This window comes from Hippoglossus stenolepis, chromosome 4 (assembly GCF_022539355.2).
Source record: "Hippoglossus stenolepis isolate QCI-W04-F060 chromosome 4, HSTE1.2, whole genome shotgun sequence".
Lineage (NCBI taxonomy): Eukaryota > Metazoa > Chordata > Actinopteri > Pleuronectiformes > Pleuronectidae > Hippoglossus > Hippoglossus stenolepis.
Window position 1 is genome coordinate 11011400 of NC_061486.1, and position 23035 is coordinate 11034434.

The 23035-nt window shown below is 40.5% G+C and overlaps 2 protein-coding genes across 2 annotated transcripts in view; both read right to left on the reverse strand.

Moving 5' to 3' along the window:
* The window catches only part of ppp1r37 (protein phosphatase 1, regulatory subunit 37), a 42140-nt gene extending 25201 nt beyond the window's left edge, over positions 1 to 16939 (reverse strand). The window contains exon 1 of the mRNA XM_035153727.2: positions 15127 to 16939. Within this exon, the coding sequence (XP_035009618.1) occupies positions 15127 to 15868 (742 nt within the window). The 5' untranslated portion in view covers positions 15869 to 16939. The remainder of the gene's footprint in view (positions 1 to 15126) is intronic.
* A 1271-nt stretch (positions 16940 to 18210) lies between these two features.
* LOC118105814 (late histone H2A.2.2) lies at positions 18211 to 18980 on the reverse strand. The gene is made up of 2 exons (XM_035153728.2): positions 18886 to 18980; positions 18211 to 18704 (listed from the first exon to the last, which is right to left on the reverse strand). The coding sequence occupies exon 2, from the start codon at positions 18671 to 18673 to the stop codon at positions 18257 to 18259; it is 417 nt and encodes a 138-aa protein (XP_035009619.1). The 5' UTR covers positions 18674 to 18704; positions 18886 to 18980; the 3' UTR covers positions 18211 to 18256.
* Positions 18981 to 23035: the final 4055 nt, after the last annotated feature.

Consider the following 23035-nt stretch of genomic DNA (forward strand, 5'->3'; position numbering starts at 1 on the left):
ACACGCAAACTTGATTTGATGAGGATATGCTGACTGTCAACATCCATCCATTCTAGACTAAACCCTGAAAGCACACGGCTGTAATATGCCTAAGTACTCTCTGCATCAGATTGATAAAGCTTTATATTCACATAACGTTGTTTCATAAATCCAAGTCACTGAGCACAACTAAATATAAAAGGCAAAGTTTTCCATAAATGGTCACACACTCCCTTCATCGACTGTTTACATATAAATACCTCTGACTGCTTCACCACTCTTTGGGAATTTTAAAGAAACTAATGGGGGAAAAAAAACAAGAAGTCCAATTTCATCCATTGTGAGATTGAAAAGCTTGTTGGCAACGAAAAGAAACGTGTTCATTATCTTATATTTAAACATTTAAAAATAATTTTGTATATTTCTGCCAGTTTTGAATGCATTCCTTTGGTTTCCTTTTGTGTTGTATAGCTAATTGCTGCTAACTCCATGAAATGTTTTTTCCTCAACCAGTTTTACCCACTCCACTGTAGAGGGGCCCCAATATGAATCACTGGTGCGGCAACACGGATGCGAGCACTCGTAATTAAAGCTGCAACCACGGCCAATTTTGACCAAGCCTGTGGTTTTGCTCCTTGGAGCTCCCTTGGCTTTTGCAGTGGTGGATTGAAGCTTCACTCCAGTCCAGACCATGTGTCTTAACAAACAACAAACATCAGTCTTATTACTGCCGAACAACTTAGCCAGCAACCGCATTCAGCACAACACTGCTGTTAATGAGGCAAGGTCAAAATCTAGTATATGCCTGGGGCTGTGTGGTCAGTGTGCGAAATTGAGAAAAGCTGTGGTAGAACCAATTCACATATTCTTGACATCATTGCATCGTATTTGCATTCTGTCTAGGGCAGCCAGTTTCTACCTGTTATCTGTTTGCACATCAGTTCACTCACACATTAGACACAATACACAGCCTTTGCACTCAAGATTTGGTGGGGTTAAGTCCATTCAGGTAATGTCTAGAAAAGATCAGGTTTGCATTGCATGTGTTAAAGCTGATGTTTTATACACCACATTGATCTATTAATAAATGAGAAATTACTTGTAGCTGCAGCCCTAGAAGAAACACAGACACTTTTTAGGCGTGGAAATGCAGGCATAGCAACACAATATGAACTAGAACTCAGTAGAGTGCACATCTCTGCCAAGTCACAACAGTTCCTTTTAATTCAATCAAGCTGCACCAAATTGCACACACTTGTAGATATCAGTCCCCTAAATGTGCCTTTATGTTTTTTTATCAAGATCCACTTATTACTCTCTGAGAAAATAAGAAAACAACACTAAGCAATCTTGCAATGTTAGCGAAAAGTGTGGGGAAAAAAACCTGGACTGTCCCCTTTGTCTGGATCCATGCCAAAATTGAATGGGTTCTTTCTTGGTCCATGTCCCATCTTTCCACCAGGTTTTGTGAAAATTCATTGAGTAATTTTTACATAATCTGATCTTGTTTTCGGTTGCGTTTTTATCCGTGCTTTGTGCTTTTTATCTGTGCTCCTGCCTGTCTTGGCCAGGTCTCCCTTGAGAAAGAGATATCCATGCAACTACATTGTAGTTTTAAAACCCATCACTTCTGCTGTGTTCATGCTACCCATGACCCTTTGCGAGCACCTAAAACAGAGACAATTTTAAATGTGGTTTTAAAAACAAAAACACATTATTACTATGGCTGTAGGAAGAGACACAGTGACATACTATGTAAGGGACGAAAACAGAGACAGAGTAAGTATACTTCTATTGTAAAAAAAAATCTTGAAAGTTTTCTCTCTCCTTTTGCTCTATATACTAAATGCAAAGTCGTCCTTTAATAAAAACGCTATTTAGCTTTATGTATTTGACCCAAATGTTACACTATATATAATCGTGTGTTATCTACAAAAGCTATTTGAACACAGCTCTGTGGATTTAACCTTAATGCCTCTGCTTCCTGGTAGGTAAGAGTGCAGTCTTGTAAAACTGTACTAAACAGTGAGTGTGTTCCAGTGAACACTGTGTCCTTGGAAAAGTGTTATTGTACAGAGACTGTACAGCAAATTTGTGTGTGTGTGTGTAAACACTTCCTAAGGGAAGGTGGGGTTTGGGGGGAGGGTCTCATGCTTACTGCACAGTGTTTAAGGAAGACGAGTAAGAAGACAGGTCCATTTGCTTTAATTAAGAACACAGTGTGCTGACACTAGCAAAAAAAACCAAAAAAACATTAGGATGTGAAAGTAACAAATTGTGGAATAAAAGAGAGGAAACCAGTAACAAAGGGCTGCTCAGGAGTCAAGCGCTGTTTTTAATAGAAGTCAGAAATGCCGGTTCAGGGCCGCAGTATCATTAAGAGCTGAGCTACCGTCATTGCCTTCATTTCTGCTTGCACCGTCTTTGTTTTATTGCACTCCCTACAATGCTGCTGCGACTTGTATGGCGGGAGTATAGTGATGAAGTACACAGGAGAGGGAGGATGAAGGGAGGGGAAACAACTGCTCCAAACATCTTAAAAAACCACATTATGAGGAGGAACTGAGTTGATGATAGAGTCAAGAAAGACAGTAAGAGTACACTGACTCTGCCAAAAAATCACTAGCTGCAAAGATCACTGAATAAATCACTGCCTAACAGCTCAGGAGGGTCTGACTACAGCCACCCAGGGTAGTCAGAGTCAAAATACATCTACTAAACACTTGTTAATTAGGCTGTCAGGCAATACATTTCCTTTGTTGCACTGCACTAGCGATGTCGCGATATGAAATTTTGGTGCCACGTTTACGGTCAGAGGAAATACCACAGGTTTACGGTTTTCACAATTCTCGATACTATAGAAGGAAAAAGACACACAACAAGCAATATATAGCTAATAGATAGCTCATAATATAGCTAATGAACTAAATATTTATTATTATCATCAACTATATCCAGTTAGTTTTTACACTGGACTATCCTAAATTTGCTCTGACCACTCCTTGAATAGGTAAAACCATATATTCATGTTTTACTGGAGAAAAAAAAAAAGCAGAAAGGGCAGGGCTGCTGCTTTGAAAACACTCTTGCTCGAGATGTCAGGTGTGGAAAGACAAGGAGAGAGATGAAAGAGAGAAGGGAACTTATCCATCTCTGCTCTGACTGAGTGCATTTGCTCTATGACGCAAACAAACACATCCACTGTGCAACAACACACACTAAATCACAATTAACAGCATCTAGCTGGCTCGGATCAACAGAGGTTAATTAAGCTTTGCGGACTTTATGATTAATAATGATGGTGAGCTTATGACCTCAATTCTACAGCTCCAGATTTAAGCAACCATTTTGAATATGATCAACAGTCGGCTGGTGTAAAGCAACAAAGTCACTTCACTAAAACACACACAATATATTTTCATTTCTCAGGAATGTTTACTTAAATGTACAATATGTGCCTTTGGCCTCTAGGGGTCTCTCAATCAACAAAAACAAAAAAGTCCTAGTCTAATACTGATGTAAAAGAGCATGGGATAATAGTAGTTTTCACCACCATAGCCTATGGAAATCTACCTGACATGACTCACGCGGCAATATTGTCACAGATTAGATAATGTATTGAAGTTATATTTAGGTTATGCAGCAAACGACAATGAATAATCGCAATCCAGTACAAGTGACCAATACAAACAGTGGAAGATTAAACAGCCGACTAGCTGATTGACTAGCAGTGTTATTTATAGAAGAGACAGGCAAGGGTAAATTGGATTTGACACAACTAAAAGGCAACCAAAATGAAACGTCCTGTTACATTGAATAAAATCAGGGATTTCTCTGGGTTTGAACATTGTTGGTAACATTTTGGATAACGGCTTTGAAATTGTTTTTATTTCTAACCATCAAATTACAGTACTTCCACTCATCATTAAGATGGAGTTAACCGCAGTCAACAGCAAATCATTGCCATCAAATCTAGTTGGTCCCAGATATGGAAATTAATACAGGATAATCTATTTTGCTGGCGTTTGTTATAGTCTGGAGCAGCACAAACACAAAATGTACAATAAAACCAGAAACCAAAGTTCTTCACTAAACGGTGCCTGTGTCAACTCTACCCTAACAAGTTCTGGCTTTGTTTCTTCCGTGTTACAGTGCACAGTCAGTATCTTGGGGCGAGGAAAAACTGCAAGCGACTGCGGAGGTGTACCTTCCATAAATTATAAATCAATTGCTTTAGCTGAACAACTGGAAGAGCTTCAACAAGTACAGGCACATATGCTCAGAGCAGAGAACTGAGTGTCAGTATGTCTTCTTTCATAGTTAGGTCACGGTTTATCTTGGAACAGCAAAACTCTGGCAAAGGAGGAAAGATTTGGATGTTGCTCTCTCAAGATTTATTTTTCCATTCCTGACAACTATTTGTCACTTTTCATGTGAACAGCCAAACATGCCTTTCTGGAGAGACTGTCTGTGAATGTGTTCTGTTATTTCCATTTTAAAACAATATTGCGTCCCCTCTGTATGAGGCAGTTTTTCACCCTGACTTGTCTGGCTGATCAAATCAGTTATAAACATTGTCAAACAACATATCGCAGTGACTTCTTCTTCTCGAAGATAACCTGGCCTTTACGCTAATATTCAGTGAACAACCGTCTAACTAAACATAACATTTTGTCATGTACATCCCATTGGCAGTTGAGAGTATTTTATACAACAACGTAATTTCCTTAAGAGGTTCACGCTGAACTCACATATGCGTTAATGCTTGACAGTGGGCGTGCCTGATGCTTGGTGCCGGCGCGATCGTCATAATAACAATCACAGTTTCATACTTGAAACACACAACGTAGTCAGCTTTAGAGCTAAAGTACCACGCTAGCTATCAATGCAATGCTAAAGAGAAGTAAATAAATCCACAACCACATCATGTTGGGCAGCTGCCTCTGCCTCTTTTTTCGCATTAATATGATTTGATCTAGCACCTATACTTGAGTGTTTGTTTAACACACGATTTGATTGACTGGTGTCTCTGTTGCTGCATGAAAAGTTGAGCTCTGCGTGCAATGCAATAGAACTATAAGGCAGTTCTTTAACCAAAGACATCACACCATTGATGGTGAATGAACAGCATTTCTGTTGATGCCTCCAACAATGTGTGAGTACAGCTTCAGTTCAACCTATCACTCTAAGCAAGGAAAACTCAGTTTTAAGGATTGAACACATTTCAGATTATGAGAAATACAACCCACAACCACCAGAGGTCCATTTAAATTCCTACAGAGCTGAGTGGCAATTTTTTATGGCCCAAAAATAGTCATGTTTGAACTTCACAAGTTGCCAAATTATGTAAATAGTCTTAAAGAAGTAAATTTCAATTACTTTTAATAACGTTACATAATAATATGCTGCCAGTTCCTTTTATCAACTTGTCAAATCCATGTAACGTTGGGTTTTGTATTTATGACCTCTTTTTAATCAATGTTGCCTAATGAGCCTCTGACCATGTAAATATCACAACTTGGTTCTAGCATTATTAAACGTAGCAGCTAAAATAAGACTCCTCTCCTTTGTAGCTGTAGATCATAACACTGTTGCAGTCAAAGCCTCCACCACTGCCCACAAAAGGTCAAATAAATCGACCCAGAGCTCCCACAGTGCGAGCGTGGGCTTTAGTACCAGCTCAGTTTTTGCTCATCTTAGTGGGACAGAAGCGAGGATTGTTTTATGAATGCTCACTAAACTCATCATCTCCATGATAGGCTATTATATGACTTATAAAGTCAGGAATTTGAATTTGTTGCTCCACTGTTTCCACTTTTTCAGACCAGCTACCTGTGTGACATGAGGTGAGAGGCTATTTGTTGCATGATAAACTTTTTGTCCGTGTAAGAGATCAATAATCAGGCAAGGAAAATTAATATGGTTTGGAAGGGACGTTATCCAAATGCATCCTTTTCCCGAGTGTGTATAATGGTTTAATAAAAAACCTGGAGAGGAGGTAGGGCTGAGAGGCTTCAGTTCGACCATAAGGGAAACCAAACGACATGCTAGAAAATATTCACCAGGGTGTTTACCAGTTCATTTGGCTCAAGCGACGCACCAAAAATCCTACTATTGAAGTGTTTCCTATTAATCATCCAGACTGTGGCAGCCCGCTGGTTTCAAAATAAATGTTTTTAACTTTTTATAATAGCATTCAAATCCCTGGTCTTGTGTTTTGCGCAGTTGCTTTAATTTGTGCCCAGCTTATCAATTCACTCGGCCCTTGTTTGACCCACTGTTGCCCTCTCTCTCTCACACATTGACAACTGAGCTGTCCATCAAAGTCAAGCTGGCCATCAGGCACTAAGTGTTTTTTTCCCTCATTTTTAGAGCACACTGTATGACTTTTTTCTTTCCTTGAGGAGGAAGAGGAGCCAGGAGCACCATCATTGAAGAGTGTTTACTTTACACAGGTTTAGAAAAGGTACACACCCTTGGTCTAGATGAATATTTACATTTAGGTTATTAACAGTCTGTTTACAGCCTACATGCTACATCTCAGTTTGGTGCAGCTGCTGGGCTCAAGGTGTCACAATCCCCTCCCCACGCCTTCCCTTTGGATCCAACATGATCTCATACATAGCCTCTTTTGGCCATAGCATCAGAAAACTTTAATCCCTGCACTTGATGTTGAAGCCAAACCTTTAGGGCATGTATACACATGTAAATCTAATATTTCAAGGTGCTGAAAAGGAGCTAGCTAGAACCTCACCTACCTAGAAGCTGCTGTCATAAGGTGTTGAATAGATGTAGCCAGTCATCATCTTGTCACAAAATCCCCCATCTCCCCATCCAACTCTTACTGCACATTTGAGCCACAAATTATAATTTCAGAGACGTTAACTGGACTCAATAAAGGATAAGTACAGAGAAAACAGTCATGGAAGTCTGACCCAATTTCTATACACATCTGTTTATCCTCCTCAGCCTTGCCATCTCTGTACCTTCATAACTCACTCTTATTCTTTCTCAAGCTGACAAGTAGCAAAGTTCAAACACAGTCTGCATGTGCTGGGCTTACTCCCGCCACTCCAACAACACGGAGGAAACAAGCAAAGACAAGTGTTTGCACGTGTGCAGAGGGAGAAAGGACTCTCTGCAGAGACAGACAGATGACTCTCTGACAAAGAGAGGATTCCACAGAAAATGTTCAACTTTCATCAAGTCTTGTATTTCTTCTGTTTGCACATACTGGGTTCACTTGTTCAGAGTTGAGCACGTTCTGCCAGTCAAAAGCTTAAGAAAAATTTGGGATGTGGTGAAGACTGTAACCAGCCTCAGTCCAGCTACTGTAGATAAACAGCTGACCTGCCACATCTGGATCTGCACAGACAGCAGGAGTTTAAAAATGTTTCATTACATAACAACACAAGAGGGAAGACTGTAGAGGTAAAAATGTAGCTAGAGAGGTATATGGCTTGTTGGCCGATGTAACAGGCACTGACCTGCCTTATACTCAGACAATCCATGAGGGAGCAGCTAAATGATGAACAATTATTTTGAAGGATAGGAGCGAAATGCTCTCCTAATCAGAAGCATTAGGTCCGTGGGAAGTGATGGTCACCTTGAACTGCTTATTTAGTTGCTACAACAGATTTATTGGTTGGCCAATACAAATCGGCCAATATGTGCCTTTCACAGACATTGGTATCAGCATTTATGTTTGCCATCATAACCTTTTCTTTTACAGAATAAACAACTCAGAAAAGACGAAAGATGTGCATTTATGTTTACATTTTAAGGGGAAACAAATTGTATTTGTGTTTTCTATTTATTTATACTTATTTATCATAAGGTTTATGGTTAAACTGTAAAATATCAAGCATCAATTACAATTCGTTGTCATAAGGGTTTGTTAATGATCACTGCCATCTTATGTTTATATCAGTATCCAAATTCTTATTACACTCTAATACAACTATCGGCCTGCAAAAATACATATGGGTCAAGGCTGTATTATGTAAACATAATATATTATGCTATAATGTCTATAATGAAAAGTAAGAGTTGAGAAACAGGTCTTGACAGGTTACATGCTCTGAGACATCATGTCTATAGCCAGTGGTTTACAAAAGGTTCTCAAACGTGGAATATTGGAAACAGAGCACTTAACAGCACATTGAGACCAGTTGTCTTGAGCGTTCCTAAGAATCACCATATTTCAGATGTAGGTCAACATCTTAAGCATTCTTCAGGTGATTTGCTGAAGAAATGTCCGTCTGTTAGTTGTTCAAATGCTTGCAAATTTTTGCCGTCAGATGAAAATCATATATATATGACCTTCATTATCAGCTAAATTTATTCCCTGGAGGGCTTCAAAACTGTTGCATAAGACCAATAATTGAGAACATTCAGTTCAAAGAGAAACCATAGAGTCCTTCAACTAGGAGAACAGTCATTAGATTTTAGCTAAATGTGATAATGCATCTTTCTCTGTTTGGGCCTACCATGCACACAGTGCCTGTGCTTTTTGATCATGGTCTCCCCAAAGGGTATAAATCTGAAAACAAAGGCTGCCTGTTTAAGCTTCGATGATGAGGAATTTCAGGAAAACAATAATCCAAGTCTGTCGAGATACGGCCAGGGGGTGTGTAGCAGAACTTCTCAAAGTCTGAGCAGCAATTTTAAATGCTAAACGACAAATGGATCATGAGTTAGGCTGTTTTTAAACTCAGCAAAGGTGATCACAAATAGCAGGAGGAGGCAGAGCAGATGATATAAGCCTCTTTCAGACATGCACTGAACTATGGATATTTTACTGAAAGAGGGTTGTATGTTAGAACGCAAATGTCTGAGTCAGTTGCACCTGACAATTTCCAGAACGTTTCCTGCCAGTAAAAATGTAAATGTCCAGAAATTTCTCAGCGAGTAAGTGGCCGTGTTGATGACGTTTGTAACACGTGGCGGGCGCAAAACTGATAGAAACAAAAAAATTCAAATATCTCAGGGTGAAAAAGGGGTGCCATACACATTGAAGACACAGATGAGGATGCAAACAGAAATAATGAGATTTTAGAGGTTTTAGTGATACAGGCCAACGGCGCTCTCAATATTCTGTAAACAAAAATACGTGACTTCTGCAGTGAAATTTATACTCGATGTCCTGCCTCCTTGATGCTCTACCTACATTATTGATTGGTTTTGTTTTTGCAAGTAAACAGCAATTTCAAGTTTAGCCGGCTTAGTGTGGACGTTGTTTGAAGAGAAAACATGAAATCACTTATATTTTAATGGAGATGTGTGAAATAACAGGCCAAGCCTTGAGGCAAACTTCCAGGGATGGGTGTGAGTACATTGGGGGTGGAACACAGAAGTGCTGCCAGATCCTACTTAACATGCAAGTGCCAGCGTTCAAGATAGGCCCAGTCTCCAGTCCTGTTCCCTGCCATTTCACACTGCTGTGCTGTGGATGGTGACAGCAGCGTCATTCACATGACAGCTGGCTGCCTGGCTCGTCACAAGTGGCAAAGAGCGAATGGCAGGGTCTGTGTCACTGCTGCGGTGTGCTCCTAGCAGTCCAGTTAACAAGATGGTGACAATAAGTACACACACAGAGGAGATAAAAGTCTGACATTAGAAGGGAGCTGCTGTCTGCTCCAAAACTACTAAATTACCACTAAAACCATTTACATAACCTGTACATACTGTATCACACTGTACCAACCCAGGTCTGCATGAGGGCAGAGAATCAAAAGTAAAGTGAAGCGGCTTTCAGTCGTGTACTTAAGTCTGGTCATTTTCCTTAAGTTATTCTGGAAGACTTTATAGCAGTTTTCAGACATGACCTACAGGTAAAATTCTGGAGAATAAACAGAGTAAATTTACTGGCTAATGGTGCAGGTGGCAAGAAAATAAATGACAGGACTGTGTTTGAGCAAAAACCCAGGAATTGATCCCAAGTAGCTGTGAGCTGATCAATGATGAACATGAAGCACTGAGGCAGAGTCTGAGATAAGTTTCAACACCTGCAACCACCCAGGCAAAACACACACATCCCACACAATACCTGTAGTCAAATTACACATCCAGTGTTTTAGGTTTGAAGCACATTACTGCAGACACAGCAACTAAAACGTACAAATACTATATCACAACGATCCCCAGCAGGTAATGTCTATGTTGACTTCATAAGACATAACTGTGCATCAACAACAGCTTCTCTTTAAACTCTGATAGCAATTAACGATTAAAAAGAGCAGCCATTTCTAAATGATGAGCCCCTTCATGAATCCAAACATGCGTCTGAGAGAGAAAAATCTATCAGACCAGATGGAGAGTGACAGTATGAGCAAACAACAGTTGTGTGCTCTATTTTTAAACAAGGATGCATTTTGTGCTATGTGTAGAGTGTGTAGGTAACATTTGTCACTCAAGAGTGATTAGTGCAGGTATGGGAGGGGGGAGCAAGGAAGTCCTGTTCTATGCGGACAGAAAGTTCTACACACACGTCAGGACAGGATAAGAAATCATCGCAGACCCTTTGCTGTCCTGGCTCCTAAATGGTGGAACGAGCTCCCAATTGATACAGGACAGCAGGAAGTCTACACATCGTCCGCCACAGACTAAAGACATGTCTTCAGACTACACCTTGTATTTAAAAAAATAAAATGTATATTTTGTTTTAAATTTGGTTGCTGTCCTGGCTCCTAAATGGTGGAACTTGTAGCAGTTTAGCTTTTTTTTAAAAGCAAATTGTACTTACTTGATTCTTGTTGTTCTGGGTTTGTACCCTCATGGTTGAATACACTTATTGCAAGTCGCTTTGGATAAAAACATCAGCTCAATGAAATGTAATGTAACATAAGGCCCCATTTATGAACCGTGTCATTGTTATATAGTTTATATGGAGTAGCTGTTTGACCGATGCTGGAGAAAAGTCTGTTGACAGTGAAGAGAAGGCCCAATCAAGTTTTACTTTAAAATCATTTAAAGTATCCCACTGCAACAGAAAAGTAATGATATTTTCAAACTTACTTTCATTACATACACTTATATGACAGCTGACGTTATCATTCGACATCTAATGATGTTAACTATGCTTTATTTAATATTTTTATTTTGTTCCCAATAAGAAAAAAAGAGGTAAGATGACCTCTGATACTTTTTAATTTCCACTCCCTTGACCCTATTGGCTCCTAGAATCCAGTACCAGTCTGCCTCTAGCACAAACCGTACTGACCCCTAGGTTTTCAAAGCCTTTGCGCAACCTCCACTCTAAAAGCTTTGCTTATCAGTTGGTAACTTGGTTGACAGCCACAACACATAACATTTCATGGGTCACAGAGCCTCTAATATCCTAGTGCCAAGTGGGCCTTGGGTCTGATGACACGAGACAGAGCTGCAACGAGGCTAAAGTGTATAGTCGTTTGCAGGATAAACACTTATTGATGTTAAGGAATTATCTGCACTGCAAGAGGTAGGGTTTACCATATTTGTACACAAAGTTATAGCTAATTAGAGGTAGAAGTAGTAGTAGAAGAGTAGTGTAGTAGTAATACTATTTGTATTCCTGAACATGTAAAAATTACTGAGCACAAGTTTGCAGAATGATCCAGTGCTTTTGTACATATAAGCTTTGAACTGCACCTAGAGTGTAGCCAAGGAGAGGAAACAGGGGAAGAGGGGAAGCTACACAGCATGTTGGGAAGTTCTGGAATCTCAGGATATGATGTAGTATTTGTCCAGGCCTGGAGGGGAAAAAACAAGAGTCCCAGTGGTCTAGACAGGGAGAGGGTAAAGAAATAAAACAGCTCTAAAAAACGATTTTGTCTAACTCAGAACCAAATAACATTCAATATTTTACCTTTTCTCTAATGGTGTTCAGGACTATGTCAGCAAAATTAAATACTACACAGGTATTTCCAGGACACTGCTGGTTATCTTTGGCTTAATATCAGCGTCATACACTGTTTACTGTGCTGAAACCAATAAAATGGAGAATGACAATTTGAGGAAGCAGTACTGCAGTAACTCATGCTGAGCATGGATGAAGCTCCAGGCTCTGTAAGCTCACAGCCACTTCACTGTTTTGTCTTTGACACAGGACATTAAAGAGGGACCCAGAGAGCTTGACACGAGATCTGCAGATAGAGGGTCTGGAAGGATCATGGATCTACTGTGGGGCAGTGCTCACTCTTTAAGAAGAATGAGGAGCCCTTGGGGTTGAGATTCAGATAAATTTCATTTCCTCTACTAAAACTCAGAAACACACTCATTCAGCCTGTCCCATGTGCAAGCATGTCCTTATGACGCATGGCAGAAACTGGACTTAGGAAAAGATTTCCAAGTGAAGGTCAAACAAGTTCACCACTGTTAGACAAGCAGAGAAATTGAACACATTTTGAAAACACAGTACTAGAAAAAAATCCCAAAAGGTGCAATTACTTCTTACACCTTGAACCATAGTAATTATTAGGCTTCATTAGTAGTAAAACATAAAATACTGAAAAGTAAAAAATTCAGTAACTACTTTGATGCAACACTAAGGGTGCTTTTTACAACTATCTTGATTGGTCCGCACCTGCAGACTTTTCAGGTTATTCGGATAAAACTGAACCCTGATTTGATATATTTGCAGTGTAGAAAACTGCGGCCACTAATTCAAATGTCTGGAAACAGGAAAACAAAATTAAATAAATAATGAGAAATAAGGACAAAGTCAGGTATTAAATGCTTCAAAGTGTTAAGATGATTTAAATCTGACCCTACTGCAACCAATTCGGTCAAATTGAGAGAATTTGAGGTTTTGTGGTTTCTGACCAAGTGGACTACAAATGTTGATAGATTTGGCACAGTGTTATCGTCATGTGTTAAATACAGAACGCCCCGTATCATGTGATTAACTTCACTGCCGTAAACTGTCTGTGCGCCTCTACATCAACTGCACAACCAGCTGGACCTTTGGAACTTAAATAAACTACGTGCTGAATAATCTGAGCCAACACTACAGTCACCAAGATACTTAACTGTTCCCAGTGTTTCATATGGGCTCAGAGCACTTGGCGGAAAGGTTCAGACTTTGCCCCCAAAAGAGTGTGGCTTAAGATATTTCATGTCAAATTAATTATTATTAATTATGTAAAGCAGGTAGAATAAAATTGACAGTTACAAGCAGCTAAATGTGTCAGGATGAATGGCTGAAAACAGGGGACTTCCTGGGTGTTAATAGAACAATTTCTATTCAGCTGAACATGAGGCGGTATTGGTCATGCATATCAATCTCATCTCACTGCTTTATTTCTCCTTTCTACTCTTCCTCCCCCACCTGGACCTTTCGCACCGCTGACCCTTGCCTTGGTCTGGCCTACATTTTTGGTTTTATACCCCAGAGAAACACTGGCTCAGACCTAAAACATCACAGGTCACACGGACACAAGACTGAAAGGCCTGGCTGAGACTTCAACTTAAATTAATGTGATTCTGTCATTTTCTAAGACCGCCATCAGCCGTGTAACTATGTCTACTGCCGTCACAGAACTGTAAGCAAACACCGGCTTTCACACTGTGAGTGTAGGTCTGTTTATTCAATGATGTCCATTGTCCATGCCAGATGAAGGAGCGGGTGAGTCATGGTCAGATCACAGACAAATTCCCAGCTTATGAATCTACTGTATAATGAAGCAGCAGAACTCTACATGAAAAGGACTAGACTACAAAAACATGCACAAATATTAACAGCAAATCATTTTCATTATCAGTCCTAAAATCAGGATTAGAGGGAAAGAAATGTAACTGAGACATTCCCACAATTTTCCAATGTACATTTATGTACAATACTGCAAGTAGAGTGGCACTCAGGAGAATGCATTCCTCCACCAAGGCCCAACAGTCGCCTTGAATTCAATCAAGCCGCATCAAATTGCACACACACACTTGTCGATATCAAGGTGCAATATGTCAGAATTTTTTAAAATTCAAATTAGATTAGATACATAATTATCTGAGAAATTAAAGAAAATGTTGAAAAATGCTGAATCTCGCAATGTTAAAGAGAGTAAGAAAATATTCCTGGATCTGCACCAAAGTTTGATGGGATCTTCCCTGATCCATACTGAAACCTTACACTAAGATTCATGGTAATACATCTGGTAGTTTTTGCGTAATGCTGCAAACAAGCAAACAAATGTGGATGAAAACAATGTCCTTGGTGAAAGTAGTATGTCATTTAACTAGATTGGCAGAAAAAGCTATGGGTTTTGCACCCATTACATTCATGTGCTCTGGTTTAATGCAGCTGTACGTGTACTGTATTGTGTATATTGATTTATACTTATACAAATTTTATCTACTTATCTGAATCCTGTTCCTATTTAACATTCTGCTCTGTTCCGCTGCTAAATGTATTGCTGGGGATCCGTTTTATTTCATCCTAAATATTTGGCATTTATTGTAAATTAAATGCACATTATTACAGGGAAAATTCACTTTACATGTGAAAAGTGACCTCTCGTTTCGTTGAGCCTCTAAAGATTGGGCTCCTTGTATCAACACAATGAAGGCAGTTCCACATCCTGCATGAGCTCCCGTTAGACGTGTTTTCACTGAACAAACAGGAACCTTCTGTGGTAAAAATGGCACACCTCAAGAAGGAGTGGTGGGATCTTCTCACAAAGCTGCACACAACACAGGGCCGTGGACTATATTTAGACACATAGGTGGATTTGACTGTTGGTAAATTAAAAGCTAACTTAGACCAAGCTATTGTTATATCTACTTGAGTATTACAAGTAAGACCTGAACTTGTGTTTGGAAAAGGGGCAGGGCCCAGGAGCCGCCGTAGGACTGAAGACCGTAGTGTCATCTCGCAGTGGTGGACACAGACACAAAACAATACACCTAGCACTTCGAAAAAACTGTCATGCATCAGTGTCAACATCCGTACACCATTCCCCATGGAATATGGAACATGACACGGCACATTTTAAACTTGAGCTACAGAGTGCACAACTATTTTCAATATGGAGCTTGAGAAAAATTCTGTTTAAAGTCCTGTGAGAGTAAATTCTGGCAAAAACATGTTGATCTCACTCGTTCTTACTGGAACAACGGACAAGTAGGATAAACAGGACGTCATTCACAAACACAGAAACATACACACAGTATTACCATGTCTCCAGGGGTCCTTGGGCTCCACTGCTCCAGAGACAATGTCCTCATCTGACGGAAACGTCACCCTTTTGCCACTTGGTTTGTGTTTATCATCCGCCTCCTCCACAGAGGGGTACAGTCCAACCTGGTCCGGGGCAGGCGACTCTGTGCTGCTCGGCTGGCTTTCATTGGACAGGCTTTCTGCTGTGCTGCCAGCCGGGACATCCTGAGACGGAGACTCCGACTCTAAATCGTTGTCTAACAACGAGGTGGCGTTTGTCGAATCAGCCTCCAACTCCGCACTCTTGTCCAGACTCAGAGCCACACCTGTGTCCGGGTCCCCTCTATCATGCCTCCCACCAACAACAACATCATTGTCTTTATCCTCCTTCATTTCCTCCACCCCGATATCACCCTTGTGCTCCTCATTAGAGAAGATGAAGTCAGTGGGGTTAGCTATCACGGGGGTGTTTTGGGCAGTGCTCGTCCCATTTCCATTGAGCTCATCAATTTCCAGTGTGTCTTGTACCTGGTGGTTATTCTCCTCAGCTGCCTGCAGGTTGTCGGTGAGCTCAGGCATCACGTACGTGTCCGAGGCCTCTGTGGGAACAATGCTTTGCTTTTCAGTGTTGCTATCAGTCATCAGTTCAGAGATCCGAGGGGTGACTCCTTCTGTGTTGTTGGTGGTGTTGTGATCATCATCCACGTTGCTTCTTGTCTTTGCATTGCATAAATCTAGACGCTGCTCTTCGATATTCATGGTGTCATTTCCAGTGAACCTCAATCTTTAACTGTGCCAGACAGCCTGTATATTATATTAAACAGTAACTAGGTGCTGGCTGATAAGGACAAGCCCGTCTCCGTCTGACAATGTGTGTGTATAGGCACCTTTAAGGGTCCTTAACTCACCGAGTTATATTCAAGTGCAATCTGATTATTTAACCTATATCTTGACTGGTTTATTGTACTTGGGGTGATTTACATTACAGTTTTTTCACAAACCCCAATTCACATGTGACTTCTGTGCATCCTTGACAAAATTGGCTAATTAAAGTGCAGTTTTACACAAATGTCAATACAAAAAGAAAAATATATATGAGATACCTGTGCGAAACAGAAACTGTGTCAGTAATTATATATTAGCCAAACTTTCCTCAACTATCGCCCAGCAGGGCAACCACCACTCAATAATGTCTGCCAACAGAGTCCTATCACTCGGAGAGAACCGACCGAAGGCTGGTCAGCACATAGTCGACAGTGTTAAAGTGGACAAATGAAACGAACAAGTCGCTCAGGGTGCCTCCATTACCGCTAGCAAAGTGAGCTCCCTGCCCTCCACCGAACCCGACTCGTTTGCATGAATTTGAGCGAGCTAACGTTAGCTAGCTTGCTAAAGTTGTTGCCCAACAATGACATCCAGGCCCGTGTGCGGTTGCGTGCCTGCGTCCCCGACTGAGCCCGTCTGTTTACCCGCGACAAAGTCCATTCTCCCGTGCGGAGAGCTGTGTTTTCCGGCTGGAGCCCTCGTCGCTCCCTCTGTCGCGCTGCGGCTCGGTTCGCATCACAACCGTCGACCAACGGCAGCCAGACGAAAAACAGGCGTCACACTCCGAGCAGCGGGCATGTTTCGGTGGCTAGCGTCGGCGCTGGGGGGGATCCGAGCCGGAGCGTGAGTTCCCGGCCCAAACAGCGGGGACTCCTCGGCGCTAAATCCTTGAGATATCGCGGGCGGTCAGGTGTCTCGAGTCTCTGTCTGTCCGGGACAAGTCCGCTGAACCTGCTTCTGTCCGGCGCTGCCACTCGTTAGCTTGTTCAACAACTGTTTGTTGTTCTCACGTCCTACGTCAGCGCGCAGTCACCCGCCGGGCTGCGTTCAACGGACGCACTGTTACAGCGGGTTGCAGAAAAACACACAGGTATGCAGGAGTATTTCCGTTAGATTTGGCTGTGTTCAATACCTTTGACGCAATCCTGCAAGTTATATAACTTTTTTTAGTTATATTGCTGAAAAAAAATTATGGATATAAACTGTCCTGTTTAAAAAGTTTTTATCAATAGCACATACCTCATCCTAAACTTAGCATTGTACTCTCTTAATGTTTACATCTTTTAAAATGAGTTTTCATAGAGGACTGTCATTGCTTTTAACATGTTCCTTTTATTTTCCATAATTCATTATAGCCACTGATTTCTATATGTTTTCATGTATGTAATTTGTCTTTAACCTGCTTGTTGTGTTTTAGTATGTATATTAGATCTTTTATTCAGATGCTGCCCATCATGACCAAGACTCCCTGGCAGAAGAGATATTGTACCTCAATTGGACTTTTAGTTAAATAAAGGAAAAATATGTGTGGGTATTAAAGTGAAGAGAAACTAAATCTGCTGAACTCAGCTTTATTTGTGTGGCACCTACACAAATCACTGTTGTTCCAAAGTCCTTTGCAGGGCACACTGAAGAAAACAGCCAAAAATAAAGTAATGATGCTAAAGTTGAATGGCACTAAGAATGAACCTTCGACAAGGCTACACATCAGACCCCTAAACGAGCCTGATTTTTTCATCAAGATCCATGAATTACTCCCTGGGAAAAAGGCAAAAAAAAAAAAACCATCTCAATGTTAAAAGAAAACCCTTTGTGAACCAAAATTGTAATGGCTCTTCCCAGACACAGATCACATCCTTCCAAGTTTCATGGAAATCTGGTCAGCGGTTTTTGTGTGGTCTTGCGTATAAACCAGGGGTAAAAATATAACCTCCTTGGCAGAAGTAACATTTTTAATGTAACTATAAAAAGGCATAGACAGTGTACAGAGACATGTGGAAGTTTCAGAATACCCAAGCTGGTTAGTAACGTTGATTAGTAAAAGAGCTAGTCAAGTTGAAATGTGGGTGGGGCACACGATTTGTTGCAGGACTCAGCTGTATGTTTGGAGTCCTCGTCATGCTGCAGTATGAAATTGGGCCCAATCACATCACACTGGTGGCATTTTGTGATAAGAATTTAAACATTTACAGTTTCTGCCCCAAGACACGTCTCTATAAGTACTGTTGTAGAGCATTTCACCAGAAAAAGCTAAAAAACAACTACTAACACAAGCGTAAAAACATAATAGTTTAATAATAGTAAAACTTTGTACATTCACAATTAAAAATCTTGAGACTGAACGTCTTTGGCAGTGCTGTCATCTTTGGAGATCTTGGTTTTCTTGGGGAGAAGGGTTGCCTGGATGTTGGGGATGACGCCACCCTCTGAGATAGTGACCCCTGCCAGCAGTATGTTGAGCTCCTCGTCATTTTTCACCGCCAGCAAGATGTGGCGAGGAGCGATGCGGTGCTTCTTGTTGTCACGGCTGGCATTTCCTGCCAGCTCCAAGATTTCAGCGCAGAGGTACTCCAGGACGGCGGCGAGGTACACTGCAGCGCCATTGGCCACACGCTGGGCATATCGGCCCTTCTTGAGCAGCCTGTGGATGCGGCCCACTGGGAAAGTGATCCCTGCTCTGGAAGACCGGGACACTGAGGTCTTTTGTTTGGGTGCAACTTTCTTACCACGGCCAGACATCTTTAATCAGAGTTCAGGGAAGTACTTCAGTCTAGATTACACAGAAAGGAAAGAGATAGAAATTCAAAAAGGGTAATTTCAAGTCAATTAAATGCATTTTCACCAAAAACAAGTTACTGAAAAAGCAGCTTCCTGTAGTATCTACATAATTAAAAAAGGACAAGTTAATAAATAAACTGTTCTCTTAAAGTATAACTTAAATCAACACTCACCGGTGTTCTGCGCTTCCTGGAAACTGAGACAGCATCTAACCAATGAACCACAAACTGGGACTTTTAAACAAGTCAGGTGGTAACGTGTTGATCAATGACACCTGGTTTCTCTGCTGCATAATGACATCTCATTGGCCAGCTTTTTACAATTTAGCAGAACGTCCGACATGTGCAGGAGCCCAACTCCCCTCTCACATACATCGTAATGAATTCAAGTAGACATGGAGACGCTTCTCTTTCTGATCCGTTTGATTTGAATGTAGATGTTTCACTTCTTATCAAATGAGCCCAAAACCAAACACCTGTGTGAGCTGAGTCTGCAGAATTGTGAGGGAGGAACCAAGCAAAAAATCTGTACGACAAGTTTGACTTTTTGTTCCTAGATTTTTACAATGAGAGCAGCAGCAGGATTAGACGAAAACACTGGTGTTTAAAGTGTAGATTAGGTGAGACACTTGAATTTTAAAATGGGAAAATGGAGAGAGATTTCAACTTGTTTTAGTGGAAGTAAACAACAAAGCTAGAAGTGCAACCTTACAATCAATCAAGTGTTTTTAGCATCACAGTAGTGACTGCAGTAGATTACATTTGTACGCTTTGGTTGTATATGTAACTAAGAATAACAAATGCTGCACTTAATTACAATTTTGAGGTACATGTACTTGACTATTCCCATTTTACGCAACTTTACACCAACACAACATTCCACTCAACATTGCAGAGGCACGTTGTATCGCACATTTCTTTTTAAAACTAATTGCAGATTAAGACTTTACATCAAAAAAACAACCTCTGCAAACCTTTTGTAAGCAGCAGCTCATTTCAAGCACACTCTCTCTCTCACACACACACACACACACACACACACACACACACACACACACACACACACACACACACACACACACACACACACTGTTTACATTTTACTGTTTTTTAAAATAGTAATCAGTCAAAATAATAAAACAAGTAATACAACAGGGGCATTCTGTGGCATGATGAGCACATTGTCTTTTGACAACTGGAGAATATTTATTAACACTATGGCACAATTACACCAGTTCATTTCTTTCAGTGTGCGAAGGTGAACATAAACTCTAAATTACAGCATAATAACGATAATAATTGAAAAATATGGTCATTTCCTAGTGAAACCTTCTTACGCGTGCACATGTCTACTTTAAGATAACATTAACCTTAACATTCTGAGAGAGGTCTATTTCTTTCGTCACCTCCCAGTCATTTTGTATATCTCTTTTGGTAGTTTTGCATACACATCCTGTTGTTTTGTGTCTCTCTGTGGTCATTTGACTGACTTCCTGACAAGAAATGTCACAACCGATCAGCCCCTGATCCTTTGGTCGCCATAGGTCTGTGCCCAGTGAGACCAGTCAGTAATCCCTCCATGAGTTCACCTGAATGGAAGATACATTTCTCCTCTTGGTCAATAAACTTAAAACTCACTCCACCAGCACCAGTGTGATAACAAAGATTTTATGTTTTAGGTATACGTCTGTCTCAGCATGCTACTTACAATATGTTAAATGAAGGCTGCCATTACTCATTATCAGTGTGTTGCAATAAAACCTGGACAGACACATTCATATTCATGTTAACTAATTTTAGAGAGTTAGTTTTAAATCTACCATCGACATGGAGTAGCAGTATGGAAACGTGTCAGCAGCAGGTGGCAGCACAGACCTCAGATTTAACCTCCAGTCTTCAGCAGACTGTTTTATTTCTTTAATCAAATGAGAGATTCTTGATTATATAGCACTTATAAAACACACTAAGTGGTGTCGTGATGCTTCACTTTATGATTTGTTGCTTGGCTGTCTGTGTCTCACAGCGCCTGCTGTGCTTACCAAGGAACTGCTCTGGGGAGTGATGACTCATCTCCTACCAGTGTGGACAATTCAGTATCAAGTGTTTCATTCCAACACACTCAGAGATAAACACACATCATTCATGTTTATAGGTCTATAAGGAAACTCATTACCAGGAAGCCTAACTTGATTGCCCATGTTTTTATACCAGTGTTTGTGGAGGCACATGAGTCACTTGCATAAAAAAGTAATGTTAAGTGTTTATAATAATGACTTCTTACAACATATCTGTGAATACTATAGTTGTATTATCTTAATATTATACATAATACCGACGCAGTGCCTACAGTGTATTATAATTTTTTTTAATGTGTACTATTATATCTTCCACCACCTCACTTTGCTTGGGGAAGCTGCACCATTGATTAAAATATTATTTTTTTGCAAACGATATTTATATACACTGGCCTTTGGGCTTAATTAATTGGACAGTCTTTACTATAACCTATTACCAGTATCGGCATTAGCTCTCTAAATGTGGTTTACAGCTTTTTATTTATCAAATATTTGGTCTATATTGGCCTATATAGAAATGTCCATAATGCCACATTGACTATCTTATAAAGAGGACATTTTAGTTCAAAATTAGTTTAATTACATAATTAAAACAATGTACTTTTTTTTTTTAAAACAACGAATATTACCCCAAAATACAATTTGCTTAATATTTGATACATTTTCAACTTGATATGACAGCAAAATAAAGTAGATAATTTTAAGTTATATTCAGTCCAGTTGATAAAAGGCTCTGAAAGCTGCTGTTATACATGGATTCAGCTGCAGCACCACCCTGGAAATGTCCTCACACCACATTTATTTCAACTTGTTTTCTCAGTTTCTTTTTACTTTAATGCAATGACAGGTTGCTCTGTCATTGTCAGTATCCTCATTGCCAAATTTAAAGGCAACAAGCTTCGCCCTTTACACCGTTTGCCTTCTCCGCCATGTACCAGCAGTGAGAGATAGAGGAGAGGAAGAGAGAGGGAGAGACAGTGAGAGAGTGAGAGAGGGAGACGTTTTGACCGTTTGGATTCACTTTAAAATATGGCAAAGGGCCAACGGCAGAACAGCGGGAAGACAAATTAATCGGGGACCTTCCCATCAGGTCGTCCTTGGACAGATTGGATGTGGTTCTGTTCAACCCCTTGACATCCTCCCAACACTAGGAGGACAGGACGGGATTCACAAACTGTCATGGAGCAGACCCCAACACCCATCTCTGCAGCCTGACTCTCGAGTGCACGCAGTGTACTGCCAGGGTACACACTGAGCTGATGTGTGTCCGAAATTTGGTCTGATTTCTCAGTGTGTTAGACCGTAAGCTGTAGTTTTTCATCATGCGAGATGTCATCATTGAGACAAGCCATTTGTTTCTCCGAGTTTCTCCCGAGAGTTTTCATCTGGATAAAGCCTGAAGGCCTTCTGTATTTATTAGCAACTGTAGCTACTAACACTGAGATTTGCAGTCGGCTGCCGAGTGAGGAGAGCAGATGAAAGAGAGAGCGGAGGAAGCCGAGAAATGATCCAAACGTACGATTAAACTCAGAGATTGAACACAAAACCAGATCCTGAAGCCCCCAACAAGTTTTTTTTGTGTCTGTTAACTTATAATAAGATAAGATAGTATCACTCCCTTGTAAGGTATATATGGTATTTGTATGGTAGTAGATCTTTTTATTTATGCAAATGTAGCTTTCGGACGTTTATGCTCTTACCTAGACGTCAGTGGCAGACTACGAATATGGGGCCTGATTACTTTCAGTCATAAACATGCTCACACATGGAAGGAGTGGTGTTGATAGTTGAATTCCTGCAGCAACCCCACTGAAAATGATTGATTCTCTTGGTTTGTACCTCAACCAAGGGCAGTTATGTTCTCACCTGTGTCTGTTTGTTTGTTTATTGGATTATAAACCCCCAAATCTGAAAAATGAACACTGGAACAAACATCAGTGTGATAAGAACTGCCTTAAATGACAGAAACGATTTTTGAGAAACATTTATTTTATGTGTACTTTGATTTTTTGTTTCTTCGGACTATTTCTGCTATAATGGAGTAGGCAGGATTTAAAACCTATTCCACCAGGTGGCGATCAGGATGCTTTGGCTTCACTTTTGGGGAGCAGTCCAGTCATCCATCTGTATATACAGTCTATGAAGGGGCCCGGGCGTGGGAAGAACCCATTCAGTTTTTTGCAGTTGTGAATTTAGAGGTCAAAGATCAAATAATTCTTTCTCACTTTCTTTGAACAAGTTTTATGAAA